At 38.5% G+C, this 17,243-nt stretch overlaps 1 protein-coding gene and 1 non-coding gene across 8 annotated transcripts in view; both read left to right on the top strand.

Annotated features, from left to right (window-relative positions):
- The window catches only part of SCAPER (S-phase cyclin A associated protein in the ER), a 494,989-nt gene that overhangs the window by 407,081 nt on the left and 70,665 nt on the right, over nucleotides 1-17,243 (top strand). For all 7 annotated transcript variants that reach the window (XM_030761728.2, XM_022580126.3, XM_022580128.3 and 4 more), the window contains 2 exons: nucleotides 3,768-4,000; nucleotides 16,267-16,422. In XM_030761728.2, the coding sequence (XP_030617588.1) occupies nucleotides 3,768-4,000; nucleotides 16,267-16,422 (389 nt within the window). The remainder of the gene's footprint in view (nucleotides 1-3,767; nucleotides 4,001-16,266; nucleotides 16,423-17,243) is intronic.
- Nucleotides 10,786-10,858, top strand: TRNAG-GCC (transfer RNA glycine (anticodon GCC)). The gene has a single exon. It is a non-coding gene; the product is annotated as a tRNA-Gly (tRNA).

Genomic DNA, 17,243 nt, shown 5'->3' with positions numbered 1-17,243 from the left:
GCTTGTGATTAGATCTAGATTGTGAAACACTGAAATCCATCTGTGCATTAATCTTAAGTATGAACAGAAATCTCCAGATTACCACATATTTAAGGAAAGCCTACAACCTGAAATACAAAGAAAGAACTCAGAGGAAACAAAGACCATGCAGGAAACAAAAGAATATCTTTAAAAATTAGAATTTCACAGAGATGAGAAAATATTGCAGCCATGAAGCAAAAACAAAGTACTGTAAAAACAAAACAGGGAGCCCAAAAGAACTCCTGAAAATTAAAAATACAATTGATGAAATGAAAAATTCAGCAGAAGGACTGGAAAATAAAGTTAAGGAAATTGCCTAAGAAGTAGGACAAAGTAAAAAGATATGAAAAGCAGAAGAAAAAAATACAAGAAAATTCAAGACTCAGTTCAGGACCAAAATCCAACAGAGAAAATAAATGAGAGGAAATTAGCAAAGAAGTAATACAAGAGATATCTTCAGAAGTGAAACACATGACTTTCAGATTGAAAAGACCACTGAGTTTTTGAACAAAAAATGAAGGAAGACCTATACCACGACAGAAGAAATCAGGGGTAAGAAGTGCCTAAAAGTTTCCAGAGAGGACAAAATAGGACATGTACAAAAACGTTAGGAATTAATTGGACTTATGAAGAACAGTACTTAAAGTAGGAAACAATGGGGCAGTCCTTAAAAACTCTGAAAGAGGGACTGCCCTGGTGGCGCAGTGGTTAAGAATCTGCCTGCCAATGCAGGGTTTGAGCCCTGGTCCGGGAAAATCCCACATGCCACGGAGCAACTAAGCCTGTGTGCCACAACTACTGAGCCTGCGCACCTAGAGCCCATGCTCCACAGCAAGAGAAGCCACCGCAGTGAGAAGCCCACGCACCACAACAAAGAGTAGCCCCCACTCGCCGCAACTAGAGAAAGCCCACGCACAGCAATGAAGACCCAACGCAGCCAAAAATAAATGAATAAATAAATAAATTTATTTAAAACAAAAAACTCTGAAAGAAAATTAGTTCCAACCAAGAATTCTATATCCATCCAAACTATCAGTCAAGTATAAGGATGAAATAAATATACTTTCAGACATACAAGGTCTCAAAATTTCTCTTCCCATGCACCCTTTCTTTGGAAGTTGTTTGGAATCCAAGAAATAAAGGAATCTAACTCGGGGTTGGGGGGTGGAGGTGGAAGGAATTCTTAGGATGAAGATGAAGGGCATCTCAAAATAAGAGCTGTGTAGCATGCCTAGAGAGCAACCAGTCCAGATTACAGCAGGAGGATGGCGGTTTCAGGACAATTGTCTCCATTGGAGGGAGAAAAAGAATCAACAATCCCTGATGTGTTTGAACTTGAGAGGAAATTCCATTTTAACCAGAAAGATTGACAATGAACTAGTGATACATACATAAGAAATTCAACATCTGAGTGAAACCAAAAATTTGTACAAGAAAGTAAATGTAATCATTTACTAAATAGCTTAACTGTGAATAATATTTGTATAGTCATACTGGAAGAAACAATATTTTGCTGTCGGTAGTGCTGTGGACCAGATGTTCTGATTCTCCCCCTCTTACCAAGTACATAGTAGAATGACGTTTCTTGTCTTCCTTGTGGTTGAATTGGACTATGTGATTCGTTTTGGCCAATAAGTTGTTAGCAAAAATGATGTGTCATTTCCAGGCAGCTCATTTAATGTAGACACAAGACCCTCCAGAGATATTTTTTGCTCTCTGCCACTGTGACCTACAGTCCTTTGTACTGTTCAATACACTAGCCACTATTTAAATTAAAATTAACTAAAATTAAAAATTCAGTCCCATGTCACACTAACTACATTCGAAGTACTCGTTATCCACATGTGACAAGTGCAGATGTAGAACAGTATAGATTGAAACATTTCAATCATTTTAGAAAGTTCTGTTGGGCATTGTTGCTCTAAATGATGGTTGCTTTGTCACCTAGACTCTGAAGTAAAGACAACAGGAGCCCCAGCCAGTCTCAGATGAACATGTCATTTGAATGAAAAATAAAGCTTTATTGTTTGAAACCACTGAAATTTTTGAGGAATTTTTCACTGCAGCATAACCTAGCTTATCCTGACTTATACAGAAATCCTTGATTCAAACTCAGCTCCTAATACCACCTTCTGTATTGGGATAGGCTAGATTATGCTAGTCACAGCTTGAAGAAGCTCTGTGACTGTTTTATAGAGTTTCAAAGGGAACTTCCATCAGCACATACTGCAGAAAGATTCTACTGTAATTACTTTGGCTTAGGAATTGCTCAGTGGTTAGAGATGGTCAACAGTCTTAAACAAGGCTATTCTCAGAAAAGTAACTTTCATGGAATGTCTAAATGAACAACTATAAACAATGGAGGGAATATTTGCTTGTGTTTGTGAAGATCTTCCTTTTGAATCCTAGTGATCATTTATTCCTCTATCTTTTGATAGAACTGGTGCAGATAAAGAATGAGAATGAGGCAAAGACTAGTTGTTACTAAGTAAGTGCATTTGTGAAGTTATTAGTAATAATTTACCAAGTGATTTCCCATTCGTCATCTTATTTGAACTTCATGGTAGTCCTAGCAGGTAGACAGATACAGAACCCAAAGCTTGGAAATGTGAAGTATTTACATACAGTCATGTGACGTGCTGGAGGAGGAACTGGAACTTAAATACAGTGCTATCTGATTCCAAGTCCAAACTTCCTTTCTCCCCACCTTTAGCTTCTTGTTTCTGCCCCTTTCTTGGTAGTGAGGCCTTCAGGAGCCCCTCTTCTCCGTGGGAAGAGTGAACCCTTATGTAGCCAGTATCACATGCCAAGGCACAGAGCTCCTAGCCTGATAATTATGTATCTAGCCACTGTACTTCTACAAGAGCTGTACTTCTCTGCCAGAGCTGATGTTCACACACAGTAGTATTTACTCCTGGTAATAGTAGGAATCACAGTAAGAGTAGCAGTTATAGTAGCACATGACACTTCTGTAGGACTTACCTATGTGCCAAACATTGTTCTAAGAATTTACATATGTTGATTCATTAGATACTAAGATTATCCTCATTTAACAGTTGAGGAAACTGAGACACAGAAAGGTTAAGGAACATGTCCAAGATCACATATAGCTGCAAGGCCAGAACCCAAGCCCAGGCTCTGACTCCTTGTCCAGCTTTTAACAGGCATATTACTTCCTGTAAACCATAAATAAACAGAGCTCAATATGACCCTATGTATTAGGCAAAAAACTATTTTACCATTTTGTAATAAGAAATGCAAATTTTTTCCTAAGAGAGGAATTTAGATTAGATACTTTAAAAATTCACTTTAACAAGAAACAGTGCTGTCAGTTTACCAACTGGTTTGTTTTCTGAGTTTATACAAATTTGTAATATACTTTATTCAATTGAATAACTAATATTTATTGAGTGCTTATTATGCACCTAGGCACGAGCTAAGCATTTTATGTTATTAGCTCATTTAATCCTCACAAGAACCCTATGTTATAGGTAATGTCATTATCCATGTTTTATAAATGAGAAAATTGAAGCTTGGAAGTAACAACCTACCCAAGGTCACCCAGCTAGCGGGCGCAAAGCTGAGATTTGAACTCGACGATCTGACCTTAGAACCAATACTCAAACATTCAGATGGCACCTCTATAATTTCAAAATTATTTATGATTCCAGAAATTTTCCATATCATCTCTGTTCATTTTTGGTGGTTTTATTGAAACACAATTACTGTATTTTTTTTCTATCTAGGTTTATGTTCCAGATGAAAATAATGCTATTTTGGGAAGAAATACAAATAAGCAAGTTTTCGAAGGCTTGACAACTGGACTTCTCAAAGTCAGTGCTGTGGTTTTTGGCTGCCTGATTGCCAATCGACCAGATGGAAACAGCCAGCCAATTACACCAAAAATATCAACACAGGAAATGAAAAGCAAACCCTCACAAGGTGATGCTTTTAACAGTCGAGTTCAGGACCTCATCAGGTAAATTTCTAAAAACTGTCTTTTTTGTTAAAAAAAATATATTAAAATAATTTAAGTCTCAGGGCCCAATGTGATGGCAATCTTTCTCACACCATCCACAAATTCCTAATACAAAATATACCACATTTTGTAGAGAGAAGTAAAATCCTATTAATGAAAAGCATTACAGTTAGAGCTCATTTGTCTTTCTTGATATTTAGATATTTGATATTAGAATAGGTAGTGTCCAAGCTTTTTATAACTTTTTTTGCTGTCAACTCCTTCCAACTCAAAGAATTTCTAAGAATTTCCCTATCTCAGGTCATCTCTGGTTATAAATTTGGTTCAGATTTAAAACAGTAATAATAGCTATCATTTATGGAGCACCCATTATGTGTAAGGTACTGTAGTAGAGGCTTTACAGCCCTGTAAGTGTAGGATTTCTAATACAGACTTTGTAGGTAAGGAAATTGCTCAGTGAGGTTAAGTGCTTTGCCCAAGGTTATGTACTGAATAAGTTTAAAAGTTAAGTAGGAGAGTTGAGACTGGAACTCAGGTCTAGCTGTACTCCCAACAGCTGTATGTTTTCCACTACACAAATGTGGCAATTCCTAACACCTGTTCAAAGTCAACCCTGCTTCCTTCCAAGGTCACCTTCTCTCCTGGGAAATTTATTCCTACTTTGACATCTGAATTCTTTTTCCCTCATGAATCTGGAATCAGGTAGGACATTTAATTTCCCAACAGGGTTCCATCTGGTGTTAATCAATTACCTGTCCCACCTATCAGAAACTCCTCTGTGATCTGCACTGATCTCTGACTTCCAAAACCCATGCAATTTGTTACTCTCTGAAGCTTATAGTAGGTTCATAGGAGAAAGAGAATGCCCTCTTCTGCATTTGCTTCTTTCACAGTTCATAAATTTTACATTGGTCTCTTGTAGTGCTTTCTTGAAAACAGTTGTTTCATTCAGTATCTTTCTTACCCTTGATTACTTTGTTAACTTGTCCCTTCCATCTGCCTGCCCTCTTTCCCCAGGCATATTTATTGCTAGAGAGTACTAGGCCCTTTGGGTCCACAACCATTTATCATACAGCACTTTGACCCTCCCTGGCCTTTCTCTCAGTTGCTTGATCCCATTCAATTTCCCCATGTCCTTCTGGTCATTGTAGAACCTGGCCCTCTTTGCTGATGAATGCCATTCAGCCCCAGCATTCTCCCTTGGGCTACTCTGTGATGCAGCAACCCTGCATTCTTGTCATCCAGACAGCTTAGCCACATGCCTCAGCTGTGATGAGGCAGAAGGTCCAGCCAAGGGCTTCAATGCAATTCTGGTGGGCCTTCCGGGAGAAAGTACCTACATTTTTACATATATTATTATAGTTACCAGATCCTTTGTAAAAAGAAGAAGGTTATTGGGGAAAAAAAATAACAGTGGTAATCTGCCAAACCAAATAACTCATGTAGCTTAAAAAGGGTGATTGACAATTATAGTACTTCAGTACAAAACCATGGCACTCTTTATCTGACTTGAACCACTTTTGTTAAATATTGTTTTCTTGTAGATAATGCATTGTAGGCTGGCTTGATGATCCCTATATGTAGAACCACAAACCTTATCTCAGATTTTCTTAAGGAAGCAAACAGAACATGTTTAACTACTTTCATGCTTTCGTTCTCACCTTCTCAAATATGAAGTGACAGGAAATCTCACACCACTCCCTGCTACAACCTGTGCATTTTTTGTCAGTTTATATCTCTAGCATTGTAAAGTTGTGAGGAAAGCGTTCCAACACAGTCTTTGGCACTATTCTCTAACCTGTACCCCTAAGGTAGAGCTGGAACAGGGCACATCACCCTGACATATGTCCCTGTTCTCTCCTTATCTGGCATAGAAGAGGCAAGAGGGTGTCTAACCAAGATGAGGTAATAACAGTGTTTATTCTCATTATTTTACATAGTTTAGTCAAGTTTCTAGATCTAAGGGATCCTCAAATATTTATCACCTCAAAATATGATCACTTGTACTCACTTTGTGCCAGACACTTCACAAGGTCCTGGGATTAAAAAAAAAAAACAAATTAAAAAAAATCCTTTAACAGAATATCCAAATAATATCTTTTGGCTATCAAACATCAGCATTCTTTTTTCTATAAGATGCAAATATTGTCTGTGTCAAATGTTTAGCATAGTTCTAGGAAAGCAGTATTATGTGTAGGGTAGAAGCAGATTGCAATTTGAAAAAACACTGGTTTGAAATTTGCTCAGGAAATGCATCAACCCTGAAGCTCTGCAATTCTGTTTTTTCCCAGCTTTACTGAGATATGGGTGACATACAACATTGTGTAAGTTTAAGTTGTACAACGTGATGATTTGATACACATATATATTGCAAAATGATTGCCACAGTAACGTTCATTAACACCTTCCATCAGCTTACATAATTACCGTGTGTGTGTGTGTGTGTGTGTGTGTGTGTGTGTTTTGAAACATTTAAGAGCCACTCTCTTAGCAACTTTCAAGTATGTAATACGGTATTGTTATTTTTAGCCACCATGTTGTACGTTACATCCCCAGAACTTATTCATCTTATAAATGGAAGTTTGTACCCTTTGACCAACATCTCCCCCTTTCCCCGAACCTCCACCCCAGCCTCTGGCAACCACCATTCTACTCTCTGTTTCTGTGAGTTCAGCTCTTTTAGTTTCCACATGTAAGTGAGAACATACAGGATTTATCCTTTACTGTCTGACTTATTTCACTTAGCATAATGCCTTATATGGCCACCCATATTGTCACAAATTGCAGGATTTCCTTATTTTTTATGGCTGAATAATATTTCATTGTGTGTGTGTGTGTATTTACCACTTTTCTTTATCCATTCATCTATTGATGGACACTTTGTTTCCATGTCTTGGCTATTCTGGATAATGCTGCAGTGAACATGGGAATGCAAGTGTCTCTTCAAGATAATGATTCACTTCCTTCAGATATATACCCAGAAGTGGAATTGATAGATCATATGGTGGTTCTGTTTTTAATCTTTTGAAGAACCGCCATACTGTTTTTCACAGTGGCTTTACAAATATACTTTCCCCACCAACAGTGTACAAAGGTTCACTTTTCTCTCCACATCCTTGCCAATGTTATCTCTTGGTTTGGGGGGCTTTTTAGTTTTGTGTTTTTGTTTTTGATAATAGCCATTCTAACAGATGTGAGGTGGTATCTCGTTGTGGTTTTAATTTGCATATCCCTGGTGATTAGTGATGTTGAACATCTTTTCCTATACCTATTGGCCATTTGTATATGTTCTTTGGAAAACTATCTATTCAGGTCCTTTGCCCATTTTTTAATTGGATTATTTGTGGTTTTACCATTGAATTGTAGGAGTTCCTTATTTTTTCGAATATTAACCCCTTATCCAGTATATGGTTTGCAAATATTTTCTCCCGTTCTGCAGGTCGCCTTTTCATTTTTTTGATTGTTTCTTTTGATGTGCAGAAGTTTTTAAGTTTGAAGTAGTCCCACTTGTTTATTTTGCTTCAGTTGCTTGTGCTTTTGGTGTCATATCCAAAAAAATATTGCCAAGACCAATGTCAAGTTTTTTCCTCTATGCTTTCTTCTAGGAGTTTCATGGTTTCAGGTCTTACATTTAAATCTTTCATACATTTTGAGTTCTTTTTTTGGGAATGGTGTAAGATAGGGGTCCAGTTTCATTCTTCTGCATGTAGTTATCTGATTTTCCCAGCACCGTTTATTGAAGAGAGTATCCTTTCCCCAGTGAGTATTCTTGGCTCCTTTGTCAAATATTCATAGACCAGATATGCATGGGTTTATTTCTGGGCTCTCAATTCTGTTCCATTGGTCTACATGTCTCTTTTTATGCCAGTACCATACTATTTGGATTGCTGTAGCTTTGTAATATAGATTGAAATCAGGAAATGTAATACCTCCAGCTTTGTTGTTCTTTCACAGGATTCCTTTGGCTATTCATGGTCTTTTGCTGAAGCACAATTCTTTTCATCATGTTCAATTAGAAATTTATATCTGTCTCTCGAAACAGGGAAATCAAACTTTGCAACCTAGAGGCAAATAGATAGTCCAAGTCACTGATACCAGCCTTTTGGAATCAAAAATTAGTAAACATAAGGCATCTATTCACGGAGAAGTCATAAAACTGTACTTTAGCCAAGCACTTTCCTAGCTGCTAGGATGTACTACAGGCACCTCAGGCTCCACAAGTTCAAAACTGGACACCTTATCTTTCCACCCAAAGGAGGTACTTTTCCTGTGTCTTCTGTCCTTACCTGTAGCACCAGTATCCCATTCCGTTACTTAAGCCAGCATTCTGAGCATTGTAAAAAACTCTTCACAATCCTTTACCAAACCAATATCCAATTAAGTCTTTAGTACCTATTGATTCTACCTTGTAAATATCTCAGATTTACCTTTGCTCCATTGCTACTTCTTTAAGAGTGCAGTCTCTCTTGTAATAGCAGATAGCTTGCCTCTGCCTCTCTCCCCATTCTCCTTTTTAAAATAACTTGTTTCCTAATTATAAAATTAATATGTGCTCAGTGAGAAAAACAATTTGAAAAACATGGAAAAGCACAATGGATTTTGTTGAATACACAAAAATTATCTTTAATCCCACCACCCAAAGATAATCATTGGTTTTGTTTTGGTTTTGGTACATATATATGTGGTTATTTTATGAAAAAAATTGTAATATTTATACACATTGTTTGGTCATACTTTTTTTTAAGTGCTTTTTTCCAAATCAACAGAAACGTGCAAATGAATTTTTACTGGCTTTCCAAGTATTTAATTATGTAGCCATGATTTGCTTTAGGTAACCTATTATTACTTACATAGGTTTATTCCAGTATTTTACTCTTACAGATAATACTGTAAAGAACATCTTTCCCTACAATTGATTATTGTCTTCTATTAAACATTGAGAAGTATAATTTGGGGGTCAAAGAATATGCATTAAGGATTTTGATCCATATTGCCAAATTGTCCTACATAAAGATTACATATGAGTACGTCCTTGTACCCTCAGCCTAGACACTGTTGGATATCATCATTCTTTTGAGTCGTAGCCAAACTGAGAGGCGAAAATATTTCATTTTTTGTATTAGTAGTTATATTGAACATTTTTTAATGTTCACTGGCCATTTTAATTATTTTGTGAGTTGCCTGTTCATGTACTTTGCCCATTTTTCTATCGGAGGTATTGACTTTTTTAATTGTAAAAGCTCTTGATGTATTAAAATCATTAGGCACATGCATAGAGGGGCAACCATACGAAAGATAGCAAGAGGGCAGCCATCTGGAAGCCAAAAAGAGAGGCCTCAGAAGAATCCAACCCTGCTGGCACCTTGATCTTGGCTTTTCTTGGCTTCCAGAACTTTGCTGAGATATGGATGGAATGTGCTAAAGAACAGCCAACCGTCTTGTACTATGGAATGGACTCCAGTGCTGTAGATGATGCTCCTATTTGTCAGGATCAGTGTTGATTCCCTGTGATAATCCTCTGTTTACAAGGTCTTAGTTCATTGCTTTTGATCAGATTCTGTCATCAAACAGATGGCCTCACAAGAAAGCCAGATAGTAACTATCCATAGACAAGAAACCATTGTGAAAACTCAGAATGCAGGAGATAGATGAGACTGAAGCATCTCCCCCTAGACCTCAGAGATCAAGAAGTACCACATTAGAAGGGTAAGAGGAGCAGCTACACTCTGACCACAACAGCCCTCCCACAGGCCAGCACAACACTGCATGAGCCCCCATACCCCCACAAGCCTGTGGTTTCTCCAGTGGGAAGAGGGAGCCCAAATGGACATCCAGCTCTCCCAGCATTGTGGGACACTTCCACTTGGGTCTCACCTCACTGGGATTGCTGGGGGAATCTGCAGAGCTTGACCACTGGTGATCAAGTAGAAAGGTGTGGAGGGGCTGACAGCAGTCAGCACTCAGATCTTGGTGGACTGTATTGCTGCTTGCAGTGGTGCCCAAGAAGAGATCCCAGGCAGCAGCTCTGCCCATCTGTGGAACTGAGCCTGTAGCCCCATCTGGCCACGGAGCTCAGTTGGCAGTTCTGCTGATTAGGGTCCCCAGTCCCCAGACTGTACTGGCTGTAGAGCTTGTTTTACCACACAACCTGGAAAGGAAAGCAAATTATCATCCTTGCCCTCTAGCTCAGCATTGCCTTTATTCTGACCATCTAGGAAGGCCAGCTGGGGAAGCCAGGCAGCCGCAAAGCCCAAACTACAGCCCTTCTTGGGCAGGGAACCAAGCCAACAGAACTACCCAACTGTTGAGCTTAGCCTCCGACCCCACATAACCAGGAAGACTGAACAGTAACCCTGGGCAGTCTTAGAGCCCAGCTATTGTCCCACTCAACTACAGAGCATAGCCTGCATCCTCACCCCACAATGGAGCCCAGACAAAGACTCTCCCAACCACAGAGACAGTTTCTTTACCCACCCAACTATGAGATATAAATGGAGGCCCCTCCCAACCAGAGAGGCCAGCCAGTGACCTTGCTCAACATCAGAGCACAGCAAGCAGCCAACCTGATCAAGAAGCCCAGCCTGTGGCACAGCCTTTCAGAATATTGAAGGAAAAAACTGTCAACCAAGAATGCTGTACCCAACAATGCTGTCCTTCAAGAATGAAGGAAAAGTAAAGACTTTGCCAAACAAACAAAAGCTGAAGAAGTTCATCACCACTAGACCTGCCTTACAAGAAATACTAAAGGGCATTCTTCAAGTTTAAAGAAAAGGATGATAGGGACTTCCCTGGTGGTCCAGTGGTTAAGACTCTGCACTGCCAATGCAGGGGGCCCGGATTCAATCCCTGGTCAGGGAACTAGGTCCTGCATGCCACAACTAAAGATCCCGCATGCTGCAACTAAAGATCCCACATGCCGCAATGAAGATCCCGCTCGTGGCAATGAAGATCCCGCGTGCCTCAACTCAGACCCAGCACAGCCAAATAAATAAATAATTTTTTTTTAAAGAAAAGGATGATAAGTAATAACATAAAAACATATGGATGGGCTTCCCTGGTGGCATAGTGGTTAAGAATCTGCCTGCCAGTGCAGGGGACACGGGTTCGAGCCCTGGTCCGGGAAGATCCCACATGCCGTGGAGCAACTAAGCCTGTGAGCCACAACTACTGAGCCTGTGCTCTAGAGCCCGTGAGCCACAACTACTGAGCCTGAGAGCCACAACTACTGAAGCCGGCGCACCTAGAGCCCGTGCTCCGCAACAGGAGAAGCTACTGCAATGAGAAGCCTGCTCGCCGCAACCAGAGAAGGCCCACGCGCAGCAACTAGAGAAAGCCCACATGCAGCAACGAAGACCCAATGCAGCCAAAAATAAAATAAATAAATTTTTTTAAAAAAAACATATGGATGTGTAATACTCACTGGTAATGGTAAACATATAGTCAAAATTCGATCCTCTGGTATTGTAATGGTGGTGCATAATTCACTTACAAGTCTAGTTTGAAAGTTAAAAATCAAACATAATAGGGCTTCCCTGGTGGCGCAGTGGTTGGGAGTCTGCCTGCCGATGCAGGGGACACGGGTTCGTGCCCTGGTCTGGGATGATCCCACATGCCACAGAGCGGCTGGGCCTGTGAGCCATGGCCACTGAGCCTGCGCATCCGGAGCCTGTGCTCCGCAACGGGAGAGGCCACAACAGTGAGAGGCCCGTGTACCACAAAAAAAAAAAAAAAAAAAATCTAACATAATAGATATAAACATAACCACAGTAATTTGTTATTGAATGAACACTATAAAAATACATAAATTATAACACGAATAACCTAAAATATGAGGAGGGAGAAATAAAATACAGTTGACTCTCAAACAACACAGGTTTAAAATGTGCAGGTCCACTTACATGCAGGTTTTTTTCAATAAATACTACAGTGCTACACAATCTGTGGTTGGTTGAATCTGTAGATGCAGAACTGAGGGTATGGAGGGCCAATGATGGGACTTGAGCATCTGCGGATTTTGGTATCTATAGTGGGTCCTGGAACCAATTCCCCACAAATACTGAGGGACAATTGTATAAAGTTTCTGTATGCTATCAAACTTTTTATCAACTTAAAATAGGTTGTAATATATATGTTTTATTTAAGCCTATACAAACCTGTAGTAGATACATATAGTGTAAAGAAGTCAAAGCATACTGCCGCAAGAAGTCATCAAATCACAAAAAAAAACAGCAGGAGAGGAAGCAAGGATCAAAGGATCTAAAAAGCAGAAAATAATTAGTGAAATGACAATAGTAAGTCCTTACCAATCAGTAATTATCAATACATTAAGTGTAAATGGATTAAGTTCTCCAGTCAAAAGACATAGAGTGGCTGAAGGGATAAAAAAACAGTATCCAACAATATGATGCCTATAAGAGACTCATTTTAGCTTTAAAGACACACATAGACTGAGAGCAAAGGGGTGGAAGATATTTTAAGGAAATGGTAAGCAAAAGAAAGCAGGAGTAGCTATATTTATATCAGACAAAATAGATATTAAGCTAAAAATGGTTAAAAGAAACAAAGAAGGTCATTATATGATAGAGAGGTCAATCCACCAAGGATATGACAGTGCTGTGGTAAATATTTATGCACCCAACATCGGAGCACCTAAATATATAAAACTGATACTAAAAGAACTAAAAGGAGAACAAAACAACAATACCATAATATGTCGGGACTTTAATACCCCACTCCCAACAATAGATAGATCTTCCAGACAGAGAATCAGTAAGGAAACAGCAGATTTCAACAACACTATAGGCCAAAAGGACCTAACAGACATATATAGAACACTCCATCCAACAGCAGCAGAATACATATTGTTCTCAAATACGCATGGAACAATTGCTAAGATGAATCCTATGTTACGGCACAAAACAATTCTCAACAATTCGAGAACACATAACTTATATCAAGTATCTTTTCCAATCACAGTGGTGTGAAACTGGAAAACAGTAACATTTTACAGTATATACATATGTCAAATCATCACATTGTACACCTTAAACTTACATGATGTATATATCAACTATATCTCAATAAACATGGGGGAAAATACATTAGCCCTTCATCTTACACGTTTCAAATGCTTTTTCTGTTTGTCATTATTACCTTTTAAAATATTTACGTTTTCTGTTATTTTATGATGAAGTATATCAACATACACCTAACAAAATTATCAATACCTGTGTACCAACTTGACAACATTTTTCAGTAACCAATAACATTTTTCCATATTGTCTTAGATCTTTTTTCTTATTGGTAAGAAACCAAATGTAGATACAGCTAACTCCCCATCTCCATCCCTTTCCTCTTACTCTCGCTCAAGATGTAAATCACTATGTTAGAGTGTGTGTATATAGTTCCTATGCATTTTTATAAAATTTTTATATACATGTGTGTAATATATATGTATATATGTAAATATATGCAAATATATAAAAATATATTTGTGTATATAAAATTTATATGTATATATATATAATAAATATCCATAAACAATATATTCTGCTTTCTATTTTTTATATTATTTAAAATTTACATAAATGCTATCATACTATTTTGTCAGTTTCTATGTTCACATAACATGGGGTTGAGCTCTATGTTGATGCATATAAATCTGATAAATTTATTTTAACTGCTCTACAGATTCTATTAAATGAATAAATTCCCAGTTCATCCATTTTCTATTTGAGGGCAATAGTTTCTATTTTTTCACTATTTCAAGCAATAATACAATGAATATCCTTGTAGAAACCTTCTTTTGCACCTATATGGGAGTTTCTCAAGCTTATATGCCTACAGTAGGAATTTATGAATGTTATGATAAATGCATGTCCAACTTTACCAAGTAACACCAAATTGTTCTCCAAAGTGATTTTACAGATTTCACTTTCCATCAGTAAAGGATAGGAATTCCATTTCCTCATATCCTTATCAGTGTTTTATATTAACTCACTGATTTTTGTCAGTCTGATATTTGTGAAATGGTATTTTGTGTTGTCTTCATTTTCATTGTATTTATGATTAGTAAGTTTGCATGCATCTATTTTAAAAACACTGCTATTATTACTACTAGTAACAATAAAACTAACAATAAAATGTATCAACTTCTTTGCATGTATTAGCTTATCAGTCACTTATTACAAGAACCTTATACTAACATTCTATTACATTAAAAAGGAAACAGACTAAGAGGGGCAAGGCAATTTGCCCAAGGTCATCCAGTAACTTGCAGGGCTAGGGTTCAGTATGTCAATATGTCATTTTCCTTCATTATAAGATAATAGGGTTAGTGGTCATCATTTCATACTTCCCAATTTTAAAACTGTAGGATAGTGGTCCCCAACCTTTTTGGCACCAGGGATCGGTTTTATGGAAGACAGTTTTTCCACGGACTTGGGAGGGAGCGGTTTTGGGATGATTCAAGCGCATTACATTTATTGTGCACTTTATTTCTATTATTATTACATTGTAATATATAATGAAGTAATTATACAGCTCACCATAATTCAGCATCAGTGGGAGCCCTGAGCTTGTTTTCACTTGCCACTCACTGATAGGGTTTTGATATGTGTCTGCAGGCAATTAATTTATTATAGTCTCTGTGCAGTCAAACCTCTCTGTTAATGATAATCTGTATTTGCAGCCACTCCCCAGCACTAGCATCTAGTGCTTCTTCAGCTCCAGATCATCAAGCATTAGATTCTCATAAGGAGTGTGCAACCTAGATCCCTCGCATGCGCAGTTCACAGTAGGGTTCGCACTCCTATGAGAATCTAATGTCGCCGCTGATCTGACAGGAGGTGGAGCTCAGGCGGTAATGCGAGTGATGGGGAGCAGCTGTAAATAAAGATAAAGCTGTGACAAAGTGAGAGAGTGGCGTGGACATATATACACTACCAAACGTAAAATAGATAGCTAGTGGGAAGCAGCCGCATATCTCAGGGAGATCAGCTTGGTGCTTTGTGACCACCTAGAGGGGTGGGATAGGGAGGGTGGGAGGGAGGGAGATGCAAGAGGGAAGAGATATGGGAACATATGTATATGTATAACTGATTCACTTTGTTATAAAGCAGAAACTAACACACCATTGTAAAGCAATTATACTCCAATAAAGATGTAAAAAAATAAATAAAATAAATAGTGATAAAGCTTTGCTAGCTCACTGGCCGCTCACCTCCTGCTGTGTGGCCTGGTTCCTAACAGGCCACGGATGCTCAGTAACCAGATAAATGCATTTCCAAATGTAAAAGGAGAAAGGGAACATTATTTTATACCTTTTAAATAGTAAACTTAGAAGAGGCTCCAAACATGATTCATCAGCTTTCCCCCTTTTACAAAAAACTGTATTAGTAAATGAATAGTGATAGGGATTTTAGTGCACTTACAAGCAGAAGCATCAAATCCTTTGCACATATTGCTGAAAGTTTGTATGTGTTGATTTTCGGAACTGCTGTATTCAGAGTCCTGCGCTTTTCATACATGTAAATGCAGTAGCACTGAATTGGTATAAAATGTCTAAGCTAAGGCTGATTTATCTACAAGGTCATTTATAGTCTTCAGATATTTTCAATTATTTCTGCTTTGTAGACTAATGAAAGAACTACTATTGTTGGTCCAGGTTAATAAACGACTCTGGAAAACTGTTTAATAGACTGAAAAGATGAAAATGACTTCATAAGTGTTACTGTCAACTCTCAGGACTGCTACTTTTCATAACAGAGAGCAATTAGACTCTCACTGTTATACTTCTAATGGTGATAGGGTTTTAAAAAAAGTAGAGAATCTAAAGTGGCATTAGAAGTTTAGGTTGTAACAGGAGTGTCTGGGTAGCATTATCTTATTTTCTGAATCCCTGAATTCTGGTGAATTTAGCTTCCTAGTACTTTAGGAAGTACTGCTTTTCAAGAGGATAGAGATCATTATAAATCATTTCAATTATTGTCAGACTCTCTAGACCGGTGAGAATGATCAGATGATCACTTTCCTGAAAAAATAGCATCAGAATAACCAAAAGAGAAAAGAGAACCATTTACAGAAATAGCTGATTATTCAGGACTAAATCTTAGGAAATTGTTATTTAAGATGCTGTACCCAAACGTGTGTGTGTTGTGTTTGCTTGCTTGAAGGGTCTAAGCCTGTGTTTGTTAAGATTTATCTTTGAAGGTGAAGATGTTGCCAGACTATGCATATTGCTAACACACATTTCTCCCCACATCTAGCTACGTGGTGAACATTGGTCTGATCGACAAGCTTTGTGGCTGCTTCCTCTCAGTGCAAGGCCCAGTGGATGAGAATCCCAAAACAGCCACATTTCTGCAGCATGCCGCAGGGCTCTTACGCGGAATGTGCACGCTGTGCTTTGCTGTCACCGGAAGGTAAGGCCTCTACTTGATGTCAGTCTGGAGTCAACTTTTGAAACATCTCTTGGATTTTGCTCATTTTGGAGTCATTTCATAGGGATGTACATGGTCATCTTGGGCTCTTTTCCTCTTTGTACTACCTCTGTCCTTATTGGCTTCCCATATTGAGACTTGTCTAATATGTCTCATTTTCCCTGGCTACATGCTCCTGTCAGAGCCTTTTTTTCTTGTTGGTGTCATAAACTTAACTATAATTTCTACAAGAGACCTTAGAAGTCATCCATTTCCTCTTCCACTGAGGTCCAGAGGAATCAAGTGATTCTCCTTGAGTCAGCAAGTCAGTGACAAAGCCTAGACCAAATCAAGTCAGGCCTTCAGCGCAACACGGCACAGCTTCACAGTGCCCTGACCATCACATGCTTTCAATTATAGCCTCCTAAGTTCTTTATTTTCCCCTTTGTCCTTCCAAGGTATCTCCATGAATAAGAGAAAGGAGCCATCCAAAAACAGTAGCCCCCTGACGTCACACATGACCCATGGGCATCATTTTAGCCAGTGTGCCAGGGACTACGACTGGCCTGCTTGGCTCTGTAAACCCCCTCACCCCACCCTGTGGACTGTCCTCAAAAACAGTAATTCTCTAAGAGAGACAGAGTAAACCACCTCGTGTTCTTTTCTCTCCCCTCCTACCAAGTAAAAATCATTTGCAATAGTGACTCAGTGTTTCCGATAGAAATATGACATATCCCTCAGGCATATTAAGGATGTTCAGTAAAACAATTTTCTTACAATTAAATTCTAAACAGCACTGCATACAAATTATATATATATATATA

Source organism: Delphinapterus leucas, chromosome 2 (genome assembly GCF_059928025.1).
Source record: "Delphinapterus leucas isolate spDelLeu-1000000601 "Yukka" chromosome 2, BTC_Dleu_Yukka2, whole genome shotgun sequence".
Classification (NCBI taxonomy): Eukaryota; Metazoa; Chordata; class Mammalia; order Artiodactyla; family Monodontidae; genus Delphinapterus; species Delphinapterus leucas.
The sequence above is the reverse complement of the archived record's forward strand: the minus strand, read 5'-3'. Positions and strand labels throughout refer to the sequence as shown.